General features: G+C 43.5%; 1 protein-coding gene across 9 annotated transcripts in view; it reads right to left on the bottom strand.

Annotated features, from left to right (window-relative positions):
* Positions 1-367: 367 nt before the first annotated feature.
* Positions 368-16,254, bottom strand: part of POGZ (pogo transposable element derived with ZNF domain) — a 235,423-nt gene continuing 219,536 nt past the window's right edge. For all 9 annotated transcript variants that reach the window (XM_069218333.1, XM_069218336.1, XM_069218335.1 and 6 more), the window contains 2 exons: positions 3,290-3,314; positions 368-3,175 (listed from right to left, as the gene is read on the bottom strand). In XM_069218333.1, the coding sequence (XP_069074434.1) occupies positions 1,522-3,175; positions 3,290-3,314 (1,679 nt within the window). In that variant the 3' untranslated portion in view covers positions 368-1,521. The remainder of the gene's footprint in view (positions 3,176-3,289; positions 3,315-16,254) is intronic.

Raw genomic sequence — 16,254 nt, 5'->3', positions numbered from 1 at the left:
TATCTTAGCCTTTAGAGAAGTTGAGTTTTAAGCAGTTGCAAGTCATCCACTGGTCAGTTACTAACATGAAAGTGTACAGAAGTCTAGGTTTTTACAGTTCAAGCATTTTCTGGGTTATGTCTGCGTAGAGGTAGTAGAAAAGGAGGTTGAGGGATTTGATGATACCTGTGCAGGGCAAGCACTGAAGAGAAATGGCACTTTGGAGGGAGCATAAAATAACGAGATGTAGGGAATGAAGCAAGGTTTTTGTGGGGTATGGGAGAAGCATTTGAGAGAAGCCCTTCATGAAGGTGGGCTTATTATTTAAGCTGTTTGGATTATAGTTGATACACAAAGCACAATCATGACAAAAACCAAAATAAACAGGTTTAGAAATCCATTTCCCTGGCTTTATTAAACGTTTTGCATATGTACATTTTAGATTTGAAGCATTTACAGAAATGAGGAAGCTATTCCTCCCCTGACCCTAGAGCAGGCTATTCCCATCTCACTTTGAGAGAAGAAAGGCCCATCATGCTATCCATTAAGTCCAAATGCATCTATGTTTGTAATAAAAAACCCTCAACACACATGCTAACCGTAGAAAATTTTTAGTTGGCAGTGAAAAATAAAACCAAGCCATTCTTGCATGTATACAACACAGTTTTGGATTCAGCCAGTCAGGCCCTAATGTGCTAAATGACCAGTGTGGGCTTCACTGCTCACTTAAAAGGTGAGATGCTGCTTTGCCAGCTCTGACTTTTATCACATGTAGGAGAGATGAGGAGAGGGCACTTTTCATTTGGGTCTTCTTCCTGAGACGTCAGGAAATGTTCCATAAGCTGCAGAGTGCTCTAACACTGATTATGTTTGAGATTCCTTCCAGGCAGATTTAAAATACCAGGAATCCCTTTACTGATTCTCAACGGGCATCCCCCAAACTAATCTCCACCATGTGCCGGTTTAGAATGTCCAGGTCACTAAATACAAAGGTACACCAATGAGATTCCTCATTAGAGGGACTTGTCAGATGTGAAGGGACTTTATGACCAGTTGCTTTATACCTCCACACAACAGCACCTACTTGAAAAGCTCAGTTACCATTTATGCCTCAAAGTCAAGGTCTAAACATTAAAAAAAATCTGTTCTTCTGAAGACATCTTCAAAATTAATATATTTATAAGTATACATATACATATATATATATATATACTGGTTCAGTAACTATTTTGTGTCATCAGAAAATGCCATATTGGCAATGGTAGTGTAATGCAAAACAATTCTGCACGTTAAAAACTACTGTACAGTGAGGTAAAGAAAACCAGAAATACTCACCCACAATATATATATTTTCTTTCTTTCAGAAAATACCAAACAATGATTTAAAAAATGCACAAACGCAGGAAATTAAGAAAAATGGCTATTCTTCCAGGTGACACCTACAGATCTGTAAAACCCACAAGGAAGGGAATGCCTTGTTCAACAAAGGGTAAAACAAAAGCTAATTTCTAGATCATGTTCCTAGGATAAAAAGTCTCAGATTCAGATCTCCATTGGTACTAAATCAGTCTCATCAAAACCATAGAAGGACTCTGCGTCACTGTCTCCCTCAAACAGCTGGTGGAGGACCTCTGGATCCGTGCTTTCTTCAAGCTGCTTATAGCAGTTTCCAGTGCTTGCTTCAGGTGGGCCATCATTGCAGAGGTCTGCACTTTCTTCCGGTTGGCTATCATTGCCATGGTCCTGGTCAGTGTCCTCATCCTGCAACCCCTCATTCAGTTTGAGCTGCGCTTCAAGAACGTTGATTAATTCCTCTTGCATTTCAGCATTGCGCCTGGCTGTACTGGTAGTGCCGTCATGACCAGGCAAGACGCTGGCAACAAGAAATGACTGCTGGACCAATTCGGAGTGATCCGCAATTACTTTCAGTACCTCTGCCAGCCAGCACAAGACCAGCTGCAGTATGATTTCAGACCCACAGCTTGCCTCTGCCATTTTCTGGGCTTGCTCCCTCCACTTTTTGTGTAAATAATTTTTCACAGTCCTTTTGATGCACACATCTAGGGGCTGGATTTTAGAACTGCAACCAGTGGGTACGACAGCAGGAAGAGTACTGGTGGAACTTAGCAAGGACAGTGTCTCTTCTGACAGATGTGTTCGATGGCAGTCCAACACAACCATCCCTTTATTATTAGGGCCATCAGTATGTTTTTGCCACACTCGTGATGACCAGTGTTCCATTATCTCATCATCACTATAGCCGTTTTCTTTTGCTTCTAACACAATGGACTCCGGTACCTCTCCCAACTGGTTCAAATGACCTCTAAAAAATACCATGGTTGGAAGGAGGCTTCCATCAGCCAGAATAGTAAGCACCAACTCACACCAGGGCTCCCCAGTTCCCACCATTAACAGAGCATTGTCCTTTTTTTCATCACTTGCCAGCATCTCCGTGTCCAGGAAGAGGGAGAGCTCATCAATGGCAGCAATCATGGAGAGCGGGAGGTCCTGATTGTGGATTTGTCTCTGTACAAACTCTATGAAATTTTGGGCATTTTCCTCTGTATCCTTTGGAAGAGGGTGTGACACTGCCACCTTTGAGTGTGTGCTCAAGTTGTGTCTCAACATAAACCTCACCGCCCATTCATAGGAAATCTTGAAGCCTCCTTCCAGTGATCTACCAATCTTAGTTGCCTTTTGAAAAAGCGTCTCTTCATTCACAGGCTGCTGCTGTTCTCTCTGGGTAAGGACCCATTCGGCCAATTTCTCTTCTGCCTCTGCACCAAGATATTTCCCCTCTGATAAACTCTCCAGGTTTTCCTCTTGGAAAGTCTGGAAACGGCGAAGCCAGCGCCTGATGCGCCTTGGCGGGTTCCCAAAGTGTTCAGCTGCCTGCTGAATGTTGCAGCACAAGGCAAACAGCACAACCCGTAGCTTCTTAACAGACAGCTGTTCTTTCTTGAAGGTGGGGGCAGATTGTTTGCTGTGCAGCTCCTCATCATGCTCGTCATCCTCCTGTTCATCAACATCAATGGTGTCCTCTTCCAAATTGGACAATGTTCCATCAGGGAGAGTTGGAACAGATTCAGGAGGAGATTCATCTTGGTCTATCTCTGGCGTAGAACGCTCTATTGCAGTTACTTCTTTGTAAACAGACACGGCATTCATATGTAGTAATTCCTGAGTCGAAATTTTCCTTCAAGGAGAAAAAATGGAAAAGAAAAATTAAGTGGTAGCACACATTAAAATAGGGAAAAAAAGAACAAGTCTACCAAAGCCACAGGAAAAGTAAACACAGGACTATAATTACCTGGGATGAGATACTGGAGTAGATTCTGAAAACAAATAAATATATGTTTATAATTGAGATAATCAAAAAACAGCAAATGAGTGCACAAGACTTAAGCCAGAGTATAATACGTCACCACACTTTTCATACTCTAACATGGAAAAAAAAATCTGAAACTTAACTGTAACTCTTGGTCTCCAGTATTGGAATCCTTCACAGATTCACATGCTTGAATCATCCCCATTGTCGAGGTGGGAGTCCCACAGCATATTCTAAAGCAGTGGAAGTAATTAGCATAGCTTACAATTGTAAAATACATTCAATTTAATCACATACTCACATCATTTAAAAAGAACCAAACTACATCACCCTTTAGAACACTCAGCAGAGGAATCGTCCCTCAGATTTTTGAAGTACTAGTCTGAAAAATTACAATGTGCCAAGAATGAGAGCCTCTAGGGGAAGGACGGTGGTCTGCATGTGAATCTATGAACAATTTCAATATTGTAGAAAGAGTTACAATTAATTAACACATTTTTCTCCAGAATTTGTATTTTTCATAGACTCACATGCTTGAACCAGAGTAGCAAGCAGTGATAAAACAGGTTATATAAAACATATCCTGCATATAATAGCAGATGGTCGGTACAACTTACACATTTGATAATACGAGGTTCACCTTACTGTAATTGTATTATTGTCGCAATCCATCTTGCTGTGGTGGCTTGTTATAGCTACCGTATGCCACAAACTACTGGTTCGTATTGCAGAAATCTTTTTGTGCGCTGTATATAGAATTTTAAACACCTTTGTACATCAAAAGTATGCAAAGTGTCTGCGAGTTTGGGAAGAAAGTGCAGAGAACAGGCTCACTGAGGGAAAGTCTGTCAGCACTTAAGTTATGAGCCTGGGATTAGTTGGAAGAATAACCTTATGGTCTTTGAGTTGCAGGAAAGGCTTCTTAATCGTTAAAGCCTGAAGCTCACTTACTCTCTTTGAGGAAGTTAATGCCAAAAGCAAGGCAACTTTTCATATCAAGATCTTGAGATCCGTCTTGTAGATCGGCTCAAATGGGTTTTTCATAATTAGGGACAACACACTGCTGAGTTGCCATGCTGTTCAAGGTGATTTTATTGGAGGAAATGCTCTAAAGAGCCCCTTTAGAAATGGTGGATCAGTCTGTTTGACCATAGAGAGGGGAGCCGGCAGTCCTCCTGTATCTAGAAATAGCTGCCAAATGCACTTTGATGGAGGAATGTGCCAGACCTTCTTTGGCGAGAGAGAGAATGTATGGAAAACTTTGCTCAGAAAGTGTTTAAATAGGAGGTACGCTTGAGTTTTGACACCGTAAGCAAAAACATTTCAAATGTTTGTTTGTAGCATCAGCTCTGGCACTTGTGAGGGATATCCCTGCACTTCTGTGAGATATCTAGGGGCTGAAGTTCATTGTGTTTGGAGCTAGGCTGAAAAATGCAGAGACGTCTGGTCTGGATGAAGGATCTGCCTGTGGTTCATTGATAGCAGATCATTCTGAGTCCTCAGCTGTAAATGAGTGTCCTCTGACAATAGGAGTGCCGTAAACCAGTGTTGCCTGAGCCATCGTGGAGATAAGTATTAGCCAGCAAGGTTCCCCCTTCATTTTCTTGAGAAACCTGGGAATAAGAGGGATCAGGGGAAAAGCGTACACAAAGATCCCGGACCATCTTAACAACAACACTTTCCCCCACAACCCTTTGTGAGGATTCCAACTTGCATAGAACTGGCATTTCTTGTTTTCTTTTGATGCAAAAAAACATTCAGACTCAGTTTGCCCCATCTTTGAAAAATTGGGCAGAGAATGGTTTGATTTAATTCAGATTCATGACAAATTTGATGGGTTTTGCTTAAAGTATCCATTAAGCAATTGTTGATCCCAGGTAGATGCTCCACTCTTATTTGTACCTGTGTGTCAATGCCCATTTACAGATGGTTTGTGCTTCCTGCAAAAGAGCCTGGGATCTCATACCTCCCCGCTTGTTCAGATAATACATGCAGATTGAGTTGCCCATTCTAATCAACACCAATGATCCTTGTATCTTTGGCTTGAACAGCAAGTGAAATCACGCTGAGCTCCAGAAAGTTGACGTGATGCTTTGCTTATTGTAGACTCCTTTTGCCTGTTATTTGCAGTCATGTCTCAGAGCAATGGCCATGACCAGCCTGTTGCTTTCATTTGCACAAGGTTGCTCCCCAAGAATCAGTGTTGGAATGCCAACCATACTTGTTTGGTACTCACTTTATTGTTCAAACTGGCCACATACCTCTCAGATGACTAATACAAGTGAAAGGTGAAAACCCTAAACTTTTGAGGTGGTCCATCTCACTACAGTGCATGGACTTTGCAGTGGAACACAGACCTGGGACTGCCCATGCCAACGAAGATGGCTTTTCCAGGTTTTTCCATTTAGACAATGAAAACTCTCTTGGGAAAGGTTAGTCGCATCCTCTTTTGTTTGGGAGGGGGGTTGTGTAGGAAAGTTCCCCTTTTTGGGCTGCCCCCCCCTGCCGAAAAAAACGTTTTGCCTGATTTTGATGTAGACTTGACAGGGTATGCTGGGATCCTGCTAACCAGGCCCCAGCACTAGTGTTTTTTCCCCTAAACTGTACCACTGTCTCCACAATTGGCACACCCCTGGCGTACAGCTAAGTCCCTTGTAAAAGGTACCAGTGGCACCAAGGGCTCTGCGACCAGGGAGGGTCCCTAAGGGCTGCAGCATGTATTGTGCAAAACTGAGAGACCCCCCACCAAGCACATGCACACTGCCATGGCACACCGTGTGTGCTAGTGGGGAAAAAAATGTAAAGTCGACATGGCACCCCTTCCAGGGTGCCATACCCACAAACCACTGCCTGTAGCATAGTTAAGTTGCCCCTTTAGCAGGTCTTACAGCCCTAAGGCAGGGTGCATTATACCACAGGTGAGAGCATAGCTACAGGAGCAATACGCCCCTAAAGTGTCTAAGTCCATTCTTTGACACTGTAAGTGCAGTGTGGCCATATTAAGTATATGGGCTGGGAGGCTGTCATTACGAACCCCACAGCTCCAGGATGGTTTCACTAAAGACTGGGAAGTTTGGTATCAAACGTCTCAGCACAATAAACCCACACTGATGCCAGTATTAGTATTTGGATGTATAATACAATACACCCAGAGGGCTTCTTAGAGATGCACCCTGTATTTTAACAATCCCTTTAGTGTAAGAGTGGCCAGTCTCTGCCAGCCTGCCATTAAAAGACAGGTTTATGACCTCATGGGGTGAGAGCCTTTGTGCTCTCTAAGGCCAGAAACAAAGCCTGATCTGGGTGGAGGTGTTAACTCCACCCCCCCCCCCCCCCCCCTTTGCAGAAACTGTCAAACTTGGCCTCAGACCGCCTGTTACAGTGCCCCAGGGCACTCCAGCCAGTGGAGATGCCCGCCCCCAGACAAAGCCCCACTTCTTTTGGCAGAAAGTTCGGCAAGAAAATTAGGTAAAACAGGGAGGAGTGACCACTCCAGCTGAGATCACCCCTAAGGTGTCCAGAGCTAAAGTCACCCATCCCTGCAGAATCCTCCATCTTGATTTGGAGGACAGGGACCAATAGGGTAAGGAATGTACCCCCTTCCCCAAAGGGAGAGGGCACAGGAAGGGTGCAGTCACCCTCAGGGGCAGTAGCCACTGGTAACTGCCCTCTGACCGGTGTAACACCCCTAAATCTAGGATTTAAGGGCTCCCCTGAACCTAACTCACCAGATTCCTGGTGACCTCAAGACAAGAAGAAAGAAAAAGTACTACTAAGCTGAACCCACAGCAGTGAACACTCCAGACAACAACTGACTTGCTCCCCAGCCCAACCGGCCTGTCTCCAGCTTCAAGGACTCTGGTACCAAAAAGGCAATGTATCCAGCAGGACCAGAGACCTCTCCAAATCCCCAGAGGACTGCCTGACTACCAGAGGACCAAGAGCTCCGAAGGACAGCAGCCCTGGCCAGAAGAAACCCTCCAAAAGGACTCCTGAGTTGCCCCGGATCCGCAAGTCCTGCCTACTCTGCACCAGACACCCACGGCCTGTGTACAGGTGGCCCACTGGTCCAGAGCAGGTCCCCAGGCAATTCTCTTGGCCCACATGACGATGCCTGCAGGCTAAATTAGGAGCCCCTCACCCCGACTGAGAGAGAATCGGACAACACCTGAAGGTACCCATGCTACTGGAGCCGCAACCACCGATCCAGCAACGTTCAGGAGGCGGCCACCCTCCTTGTCAAGCCTGTGGTTTCCTAAAATCGACCCCTTGGACCCAGCCTGCAGCATCTATGTGACCACTCCAGGGCCCCCCTATTGAAAAGCATTGGGAGCCCGACACTGTGTTTGCACCCTGCACCAGGCTGCCCCTGCGGCACTGAGGGTGCATGCTTGCTGCTGACATGTGGCCCCGCTGGTGCTCACCTAAATCCCCAGGGCCTGCCCTCCAAAGTTGCGGGTACATATGTTCGATACTTACTTGCAAATGTACTTACCTGCAACAAGATCCCTTTGGTTCTAGAAATAAAGTAACAAAATATAGTTTTCCAATATAAATCCATTGGCCTGGAGTTAGTCACTGAGTGTGTGCCTCATTTATTGACTGTGTGTGCAACAAATGCTTTGCACTACCCTCTGATGAGCCTAACTGCTTGACCACAATACCACAAAGAGAGCATTAGTATTATCTGGACTCTGCACACTATATCTCATTTTGATATAGTATACATAAAGCCAGCTTTCTACACGCCACTTAAATGAGAACTCACCTTCTTTGAAAAAAAAAAAAAATGAAAAAAAAAAAAAAAACTGGGACCTTTTGGAGACCAGACAGTGCCATTCCCTGATGCAGGTCGTAATAGTCATTGGAGCAGGTTCTGGTTCTGAAGAAGAGGAATCCGCAGTGTCCAACTCCATCTGCAGATCCGTCTGTTGCTGAAAGCCTTTTGACAGACAACGTGGAGGAACCTGCAACCCGTGTGGTCACTCCCCAAAGGTGGGCTCAATCCTGCAGGAGTGGAGATTTTGGCATCTCCACTGACTCCACCCCTTCACATGTTCTGACCTTTTCAGCGCTTCTGAGGAAGCCCTTATCCATTGGGGTGCTGGCCCTTGTGACTTCAGTGCAGCAAGCACCATTTCCGGCACTGCCTCTACCTCCAATTCAGCAGAAATTTGCAGAATTCCAAAGGAATTAGGTTCATAAATATTTTGATGTGGCTTTTCTCATCAGCACCTCCCCAGGACTCAGAGATTCTTCTGAATGAAAGAAATGTCTGCATTAGATTCCAATGCTTGAAGATACTGAAGGAAACTGGGTTCTGGTTGCAGAAGTCCCTCCACTTTTTTGCCTGGATTCTGATACAACTTTGACTGAAGGGCCCTGGTGTCCTGCTAACCAGGTCCCTAAGTACCAGTGTACCTTCCCCAAAAATAAGACCACTGGTCACTTTGACCCCCAAGTGACCAGGCCTTTATCAACTTTTGTGAATCCCTAGTAAATGGTACCTCTGGTACCTAGGGCATAGGTACTAAAGAGGGTCCTTAAGAGCGGCAGCATAACTTCTGCCACTCTAAGGGGCCCAACACTAATTTCAGAGACTGCCACTGCAGGCTGCGAGACAAGGTGCTCCAAATAATGAAAAAAGGACATGGCACACACTTGTGTGTTATGTCCCCTAACACTGCCTGTAATTATGTGCAAGTTATCCTTAAAGTAAGTCTTACAGCCCTAAACAGGGTCATTATATTACTGTTGAAGGCATATCAGCATGAGCAAATATGCCATTATGGTGTCTTTTTCGATTCTTAGACATATTAAGTGAACAGGGAAGCCATTTTAATTACATGTGATGCACACTGGTCAATATGAGTTCCCCAGCTAGATGATGGTTTCACTGAAAATAGATATGTTTGGTATCAAACATCTCGTATTAATAAACCTTCACTGATTTCAGTGATGGATTTATTAGTGCATGCGCCCAGAGGGCACCTTACAGGTATCCCTTAAAAACGTACTAACTCATGGTAGGCTGACTGGTTTACACCAGTCTGCCACCAAGAGATGAGTTTCTGACCCCGAGGGTAAGAGTCTTTAATGTCGGGCGGTTACGAACTAAGGCGGCTCTGGCAGAAGTGTTAACACACCCTGCTCAACAGTATGACCTGCAAATCAGTATTTCAAGGCAGGGGAGCTTCAAAGAAGCCCATTGCCCTTGGTGTGCAGATCTGGTTCTCTCAGAAGAGAAATGCTAACTCCCATGCCCCAGCACCCATTTGGCACCTGGACAGGCGGAAAAATTAGCTATGCAGGAAGTGTGTCCCATTTGCAGGCTGGACACACCTCTAGGGTGACCAGCCTGAAATGAATCACAGTCTTAGGAATTTCACCATCTTGTGTGTTGGAATTAGGAATTCTGTGAGAGGACGATGCCTGCTCAACACAGGAAGGGGTCATCTAGGGGTGCAGTGACCACAGACTGTGTAGCCCATGGGCTACTACCCTTCACTCCCCTTAATGCCTCTAAATTGAGTATCTAGGGGACCCCCTGATAACAGGACCTCAGATTAGCTGGACTACAGAAGAAAGATGCAAAAAACAAGAACTGAGGAGCAGTAACTGAGTTGGCCCCAACCCTGCCCGCCTGCCTGTTGTCCTCAACAATTGCATCAAAGATGACTCATCCTGCAGCTGTTCTACCTCCAAACACCCGGGAGGACTGCCAGCACTTCGAGAAGTATACAGAACATCCCGTAGAGTAGTGGAGCTGCTTTCCTGCAGCCGCAAAAGAAGACTCATGAGAACTACGGACCGCCAAAACCCAACACCAGTCAGCACCACTGTACCAGTGTCCCCAAGCCTGAGTTGAAGTGGGCCAACCGTGCCAGCATGGTCCTAAGGCCTCCAGAGCTTAAGTTCACCATGGGTTTGCGAACAGTGGACTTTCCAAAACTGTCTCCTGCAAGCCCCTTCCAACCGCGAGTACCCCCGCACAGAAACTGACACAAAAAACACCACTGCACCAGAGTCCAACAGACCCAGGAGAAGGGGCCCAAACAATGTCCATACGTGCCCCAAGGGTCTCAAGGGTTGCCCCCCCACCCCCCAAATGTGGATTCCCCTGGACTGGATAGGATACCCAACATAGTAACACACCTCTGCACCCAGACACCCCACAGGCTCCCCGAGGTGATCGGTCGGTGTGTGTTCCCCCTGGACCATGCCCCATACTCACCTTAAGTTCAGAAGAATAATCCTGTAAGTCGTTGCTAAGTACCCGTATGCAGTGTCTGTTTCTTTCCCACAGGATAACATTGGGGCACCTGAGGCTGAAACACACTTTTGCGGCAGAAGGTGGCTCCTTTTGGTTCTGCGGCTACTTCATGCAGCTAAAAATATTTTCTGGAGTATCATGTCGTGCAATATTCCACCTTTTAGTGGTGGATCTGTAATAATTTACCTTCTTATTTCAACATCAACATGTGATGTGGAACATGGCCAAAACTGGAATTTCACAACAATATTATAACAGAAAATCCAGGTGCATAGGGTTTCAGTCCCTGAAACATGTCAGTTTCTTTCTCCTTTGAAGGGGCACTGCAGTTCACGAGCATCCATAGTGGAAAACAATAGTCTTTAGGAATTCAGCGGCCCAGAAGACCCTTATTGAAAATACATCGAAGTTTGAAATGGTCAACCGATCATCATTCGTTTATTGCTGTTATCAAGTTTACTGAATCTTAAGACAAGCAAAAAAGGGCACCTACTTATCACAAAAAAAGTGTGAAAATATAAGGATATGGTGGCCTTCGAGAGTAGTTGGGTGCAGAGTGCTTCCTTCTAACTGGCTAAAGTGTAGGTCGTCTTCTAAGGCAAACTGAAATAATAAAGTGAGTGTGTGTGTGTGTGGCCTTTCACACCCTGTTCAAGCAACACTACTATATGAAGTTTACGGAAGGACTCCCAGCTCGACGACTGGGAATGATTCAAATAAGTGAATATATGAAACATATAGCACTGGAGAACTTATGTTCAGTTCAAAACCAGTCACCAATTCTGAAAGCGGCCTAGATGCTTGGCAAAGATGCAGTGTCTCCATTATCAGAGAGAAATAAGTCAGAGGAACTTTCTCTTGAACATTCTGTATTGCTGGTCTTCTGCAGAACATTCTGGAATGAAGTAACATCACGATTGGGGCTGACCTTCATGTGGAACTAGTTGGTGAAGGGAACCAGTTGGTGAAGCAGGCGTGTAATAACAGTATAAACAGGCTGAAAGTGAAGAGTCACTCCCAAATGGATACGCAATTGGATATCCCTTCCACTTGTGCTTCTCAGGGTTTTGTGGAGGCCTAACATCTAGTACAGCAAGACAGGGGATGTGGATGCTATTTCTTCTATCATACAACTTATTTCAGCAACACGTTCAGGGTTTCATGCCACAATGTTGCCTTATATATCAATTAGTGTATGTATTTCGTAAAAATCTTGCCCACTAGGGCTACAGAGGTTTGGCCTGATTTTGGTAAAATGCAGTGCTTATTTAACTTGCTGTGAATAGATATTCTACGTCTGATATTAAAGTGATCCAGTATCCTGCACACAGGTGGGAATATTCTACACTTTAGGATTATCAGTGAAGCTTCCACAAAGTGATCTTCAAGTATGAGTATGTGATTTCACGGGTATGCATCAGTTAAAAAGATTGTGACACTAGCATATTCCCCCTGATAAGAACTACAATGAAACTTTAATTGAAGTGTTTAATTCCATCTCACTTATTGAGATGAATGAAGAAGGATGTGAAGTGTTATTAGTGGGTGACAAATTGTAAAGTGTCCGATCACTCTGTTACTTTATTTTGCGATGTAGTTGAATTTGGTTTCAATATCCCACACATTTATTGTTTCCACTACATGATAGAACAGATATTAGGTGATACGCTCTCTTAAACTGTGTGAGGGACAGTGGTTATTTGATTCTAAATGGGAGATTCAAATCATATTTACCAGCCCAAATTACCCAGAAATCTTGGAGGGACGGTTCTATTATTGATTATTTTGTTGCCGCTTATGCTACAGCCCAATCCGCTGAGGATCAGATTGTGGTTGATTCCTTGTTTAGTGACCATAAAATCCTTGTCCTTTCATTAAGCTGAGCTTGTCGGCTGTAGATGCCTGGAACTTTGATGGTTTTGAAACAAATTTAAGTAGGAATACAGGAAGAACCTGCGGGTTCTTATAAAAAAAAAAATAACATTTAAAAAAAATGTCTTGAAAGGGCCGTTCTGTTTCTTCATAATTGGAGTTGGGATATGCCCTAGGTCACCTTATAAGAAGATGTGCCCCTCAGTGCAGCAACTGAACAAGGAAATCAATAGACTGACAAGGCTCTAGTTTACTGCAGTTTTAAAGGAAAGGGGCAGAATGATTTTGTTATTAAATTGAAGAAGAGGGTGGTTGAAGGCAGTTTTAAGAGAAGAGATTGTGGTGCGGAAATGGATTAATATAATGGAAGCTGCTCTGTTAAAAAAAAATTCTCGTAAATACTGGCCGGTTGTCTCTCAATGCTGCGGATCGTGTAAGTCTTCTTTTCACCCCTCCTATAGCTGAGGCATTGTGGAGAGGTTATATTCTCTTTGTCTACAGAAAGCTCAAACACTGGAATTAGAGAATGGGATATCTTGCTTGAGTGAAATGTTGACATTGATGTCTATGGTCCCCCCCCCCCTTCAGTAGCTGAGATTGAGGTATTTATCAGAGCCCTGCAAACCTTGGGTGCAATGGGCCCCAATAAGGTACTAACCTGGGTGATTAAGCAGGAACCTACGCTTTGGGCAATGATTTTATACCCTGTATTTTATTATTGTTACCTAAATGGTGTAGTGCCGTCATCGTGGGTTTGGAGTGTAATAATTTCTTTATATGAGAAAGGAGATAGATCTTCCCCTGCAAATTATCGGCAAATTGTTTTATTGGATGCCGCTGGCAAGATCTTTTTTAAAAGTTTATTAGAGCATCTTAAAATCTGGGCTGAGAGTAATCTGATCCTTCCGTTAAAACAGTCGGGCTTCAGGAAGGGTCATATTCTAGACAACATTCCAGCGCTGCAGTTAATAAATTTAAAATATGTAACTACAAGGGGCAGCACTGTTAATTCTGCTTTTATAGATTTTTCAACAGCCTTCGGTAGGGTGGATTGTTCAATCCTGTGGAAGAAGTTATCCAATGTAGGCATTCTGACTAATTTGTTACATTTGATTATAGACTTGCGTTCTTTTACATGGTGCAAAGTACTGTTAGGTGGTGATCAGGGGTTGTCAACTGAATTGCCAACAGAAAATGGATTAAAGCATGGGTGTTTATTGGCCCGCTAATATTCTCGAACAATATTCATGACCTGCCTGCTGCCTTAACGAAAAGTGATGATTTTGCAACCAGTATTGGGGGGTGTTCAGTTACTTGTCTATTGTATACAGACAACATTGTAGACATTGACCTCACCCCGATAGGGCTAAATAACCATCTGGCAGCTCTTAACGGTTATAGTAACCAGCATTATTGGAAAATAAATGTTATGAAATCTTAAATAGTGTTTTCTAGGGGGGAAAAAAACCGGTAAAAAAGTAAAATTTTCATGGTGTGTGAGTTGCCAGAAGCTAGAGGGAGTAAAGTCTTATCGCTTTTTGGGGAAAATCATATCCAGTTCCCTCAGTGATTTGAGCATATATTAAATGATGCAGGCAAGGCTTGTTCTCAAGCATTGGGGTTATTTGCATTTGATAAAATAGTTGACAGGCGTCATTTAGCTCACCTCCTCACAGTCTATCAAGCCAAGAGTCCCGCTACCTTGTTATATGTAATGGAACTTACAAATGAAACCGATTTGGATAGTACTGAAGGGACAATTTTAAGATGTTTGGTTTCCTGTAATTCTCTGGCCTCCACTGCAGCCCTAAGGTTGGAGTTTGGCATCAAGAGCTCTTTTGTACAAGGCCCAGCAAAGTAATTTGGAGGACCTTTGGTTTATTTCATAGTGATGAATCTACATTAAGGTATATTATTTACAAAAAGGTTTTTGCCACTATGAGAGAGACATTTTAAATATGCTTTAGAATTGCTGGGAGTTAGATCTTGATACAACTCTTGTTCTAGCTACCCTACAGTTGAAAATGTGCTTACAGGATGCTACATGACGTATAAGTTATCAGTTAGATCTAAAGTTCTGTAACCAGAAAAGGAGATATGATGTTTTTATAAATTAAGTTACTCTAAAAAAAAAAAAAAAAAACTGTAACCCTATTTAACTTGGAAACTGCCCCATGGGGCGAGGCGCTTGTGTATTTTATAATGTAATGCTGTTAAAGGATCTAACTCACAAATGGTATGGTACATCTATGGTTTGAGATGTGTGTCAAATGGAGGTGCATGATTTAAAGCATGTCTTGTCTGTCCCTCTTTATTGCTGCTGAGGAAAAAACGGTTGAAGCACATTTTAAAGCAATTTATGAAGCAAAAGAAGTCCTTAATTTATAGTTTAATCCCTCAAATGAAATGTTCTGTTTTCGGATTTTCACGTTTTTAAGAAGTTTTAAAATTTCTATTGAGTTTTTAAGTATGAGGGTTTGACGCACTTTACTTTAAGTCAAATTAGGGACTGATTGAATATTGACGCAATGTACTTGTATTATATTGAACATTTTAGTATATTGATTATGAAGTTCCTGTTTGATATCTGGTGTTTTGTTTTAATGTGGTCCTCCTAGGAGTTCCAAATCATAAATAAATAAAAACTTGAAAAATCTATTATCTCTGATAAGGACACATGCCTATATGATGGAGGCATTGAATTTGTCTTTCATGACTTGCTCCACAATAATAGTGTTGCCTGTCTTAATCTACAAAGAGTTGTCCTTGCTGTAAGTCAGGAATTATGTCAGGGTCATTGTCAAAGCTCAGAGTTAGAAAACACTTTCCAAGGTGGAATAAATCTTTTGAGTCCTTCCATGACAGCCTATTTTACTGGAATTCTGCATAGAGAAATGTGTTCTGGAGAGATACAGCTATAGCTGTGAGATGTAAACGAATGGAAGTGTAGGAAGTGATGATTTTGAAGCAGGTAGACAAGTGAAGCAGGTAGACAACATCCTGAATTGTGCCTTTGATAGGATCAATGTGTTTGAATTGGCAGTAGCACACAAAATGTTTCCATTTTGCTGCATAACACGCTCTATTGGTTGGTCTGCGTGCTTCCCTGAGAATGTCCATACATTCTGTAGGCAAACCAGGGTAACCAAACTATGATCTCAGGAGCCGTAGTGCAAAGCTGAGTGACTTGGGGTCTGGATGTCTGATTTGTCCTTGATTCTGGTTTAGAAGGTCTGGCCTGTTGGGGAGCTTCTTGTGTGGGACAACTGAAAGGTCCAGTAGTGTGGTCAGCCAACACTGGTGTACCCAGGTGGGAGCCACAAGAATCATAGTGATAGATGTTATCGTTATCTTCCAAACGAGAAATGGAATGAGAGGGAGAGGTGGCAAATATCCCTGACCAACTCATCCATAGAGCGTTTCTCTTGGATAGTGGGTCTGGAGATGAGGTTTAGGAATTTTGCATTTTCTGCAGCGGCCAAAAGGTCTATGTGTGGAATCCCCACCCCTTTTGAAGTACAAATGGAGGACTTGCTGGTGGCGTTCCACTTGAGGACTTGTTGCTGCATCCTTCTGCACAGGTCAAGTTGTTACCTGTTCCCGGAAGATACTCCTCCAACAGGTGAATGTGGTGATGAAGAGCCCAATTCCAAATTGTCTGAGACAGGTGTGATCGTTGTGAAGTCCATCCATAAACTCCCCCCCCCCCCCACCTCCCCTGTTTTTTTAAATAATACATGGCTGTCATGTTGTCTGTGAGGGTTATGACAACAGGGGAGGAAGGAAAGCTTTCAGTGCTTGG

The sequence above is a fragment of the Pleurodeles waltl genome, chromosome 12 (genome assembly GCF_031143425.1).
Source record: "Pleurodeles waltl isolate 20211129_DDA chromosome 12, aPleWal1.hap1.20221129, whole genome shotgun sequence".
NCBI lineage: Eukaryota > Metazoa > Chordata > Amphibia > Caudata > Salamandridae > Pleurodeles > Pleurodeles waltl.
The sequence above is the reverse complement of the archived record's forward strand: the minus strand, read 5'-3'. Positions and strand labels throughout refer to the sequence as shown.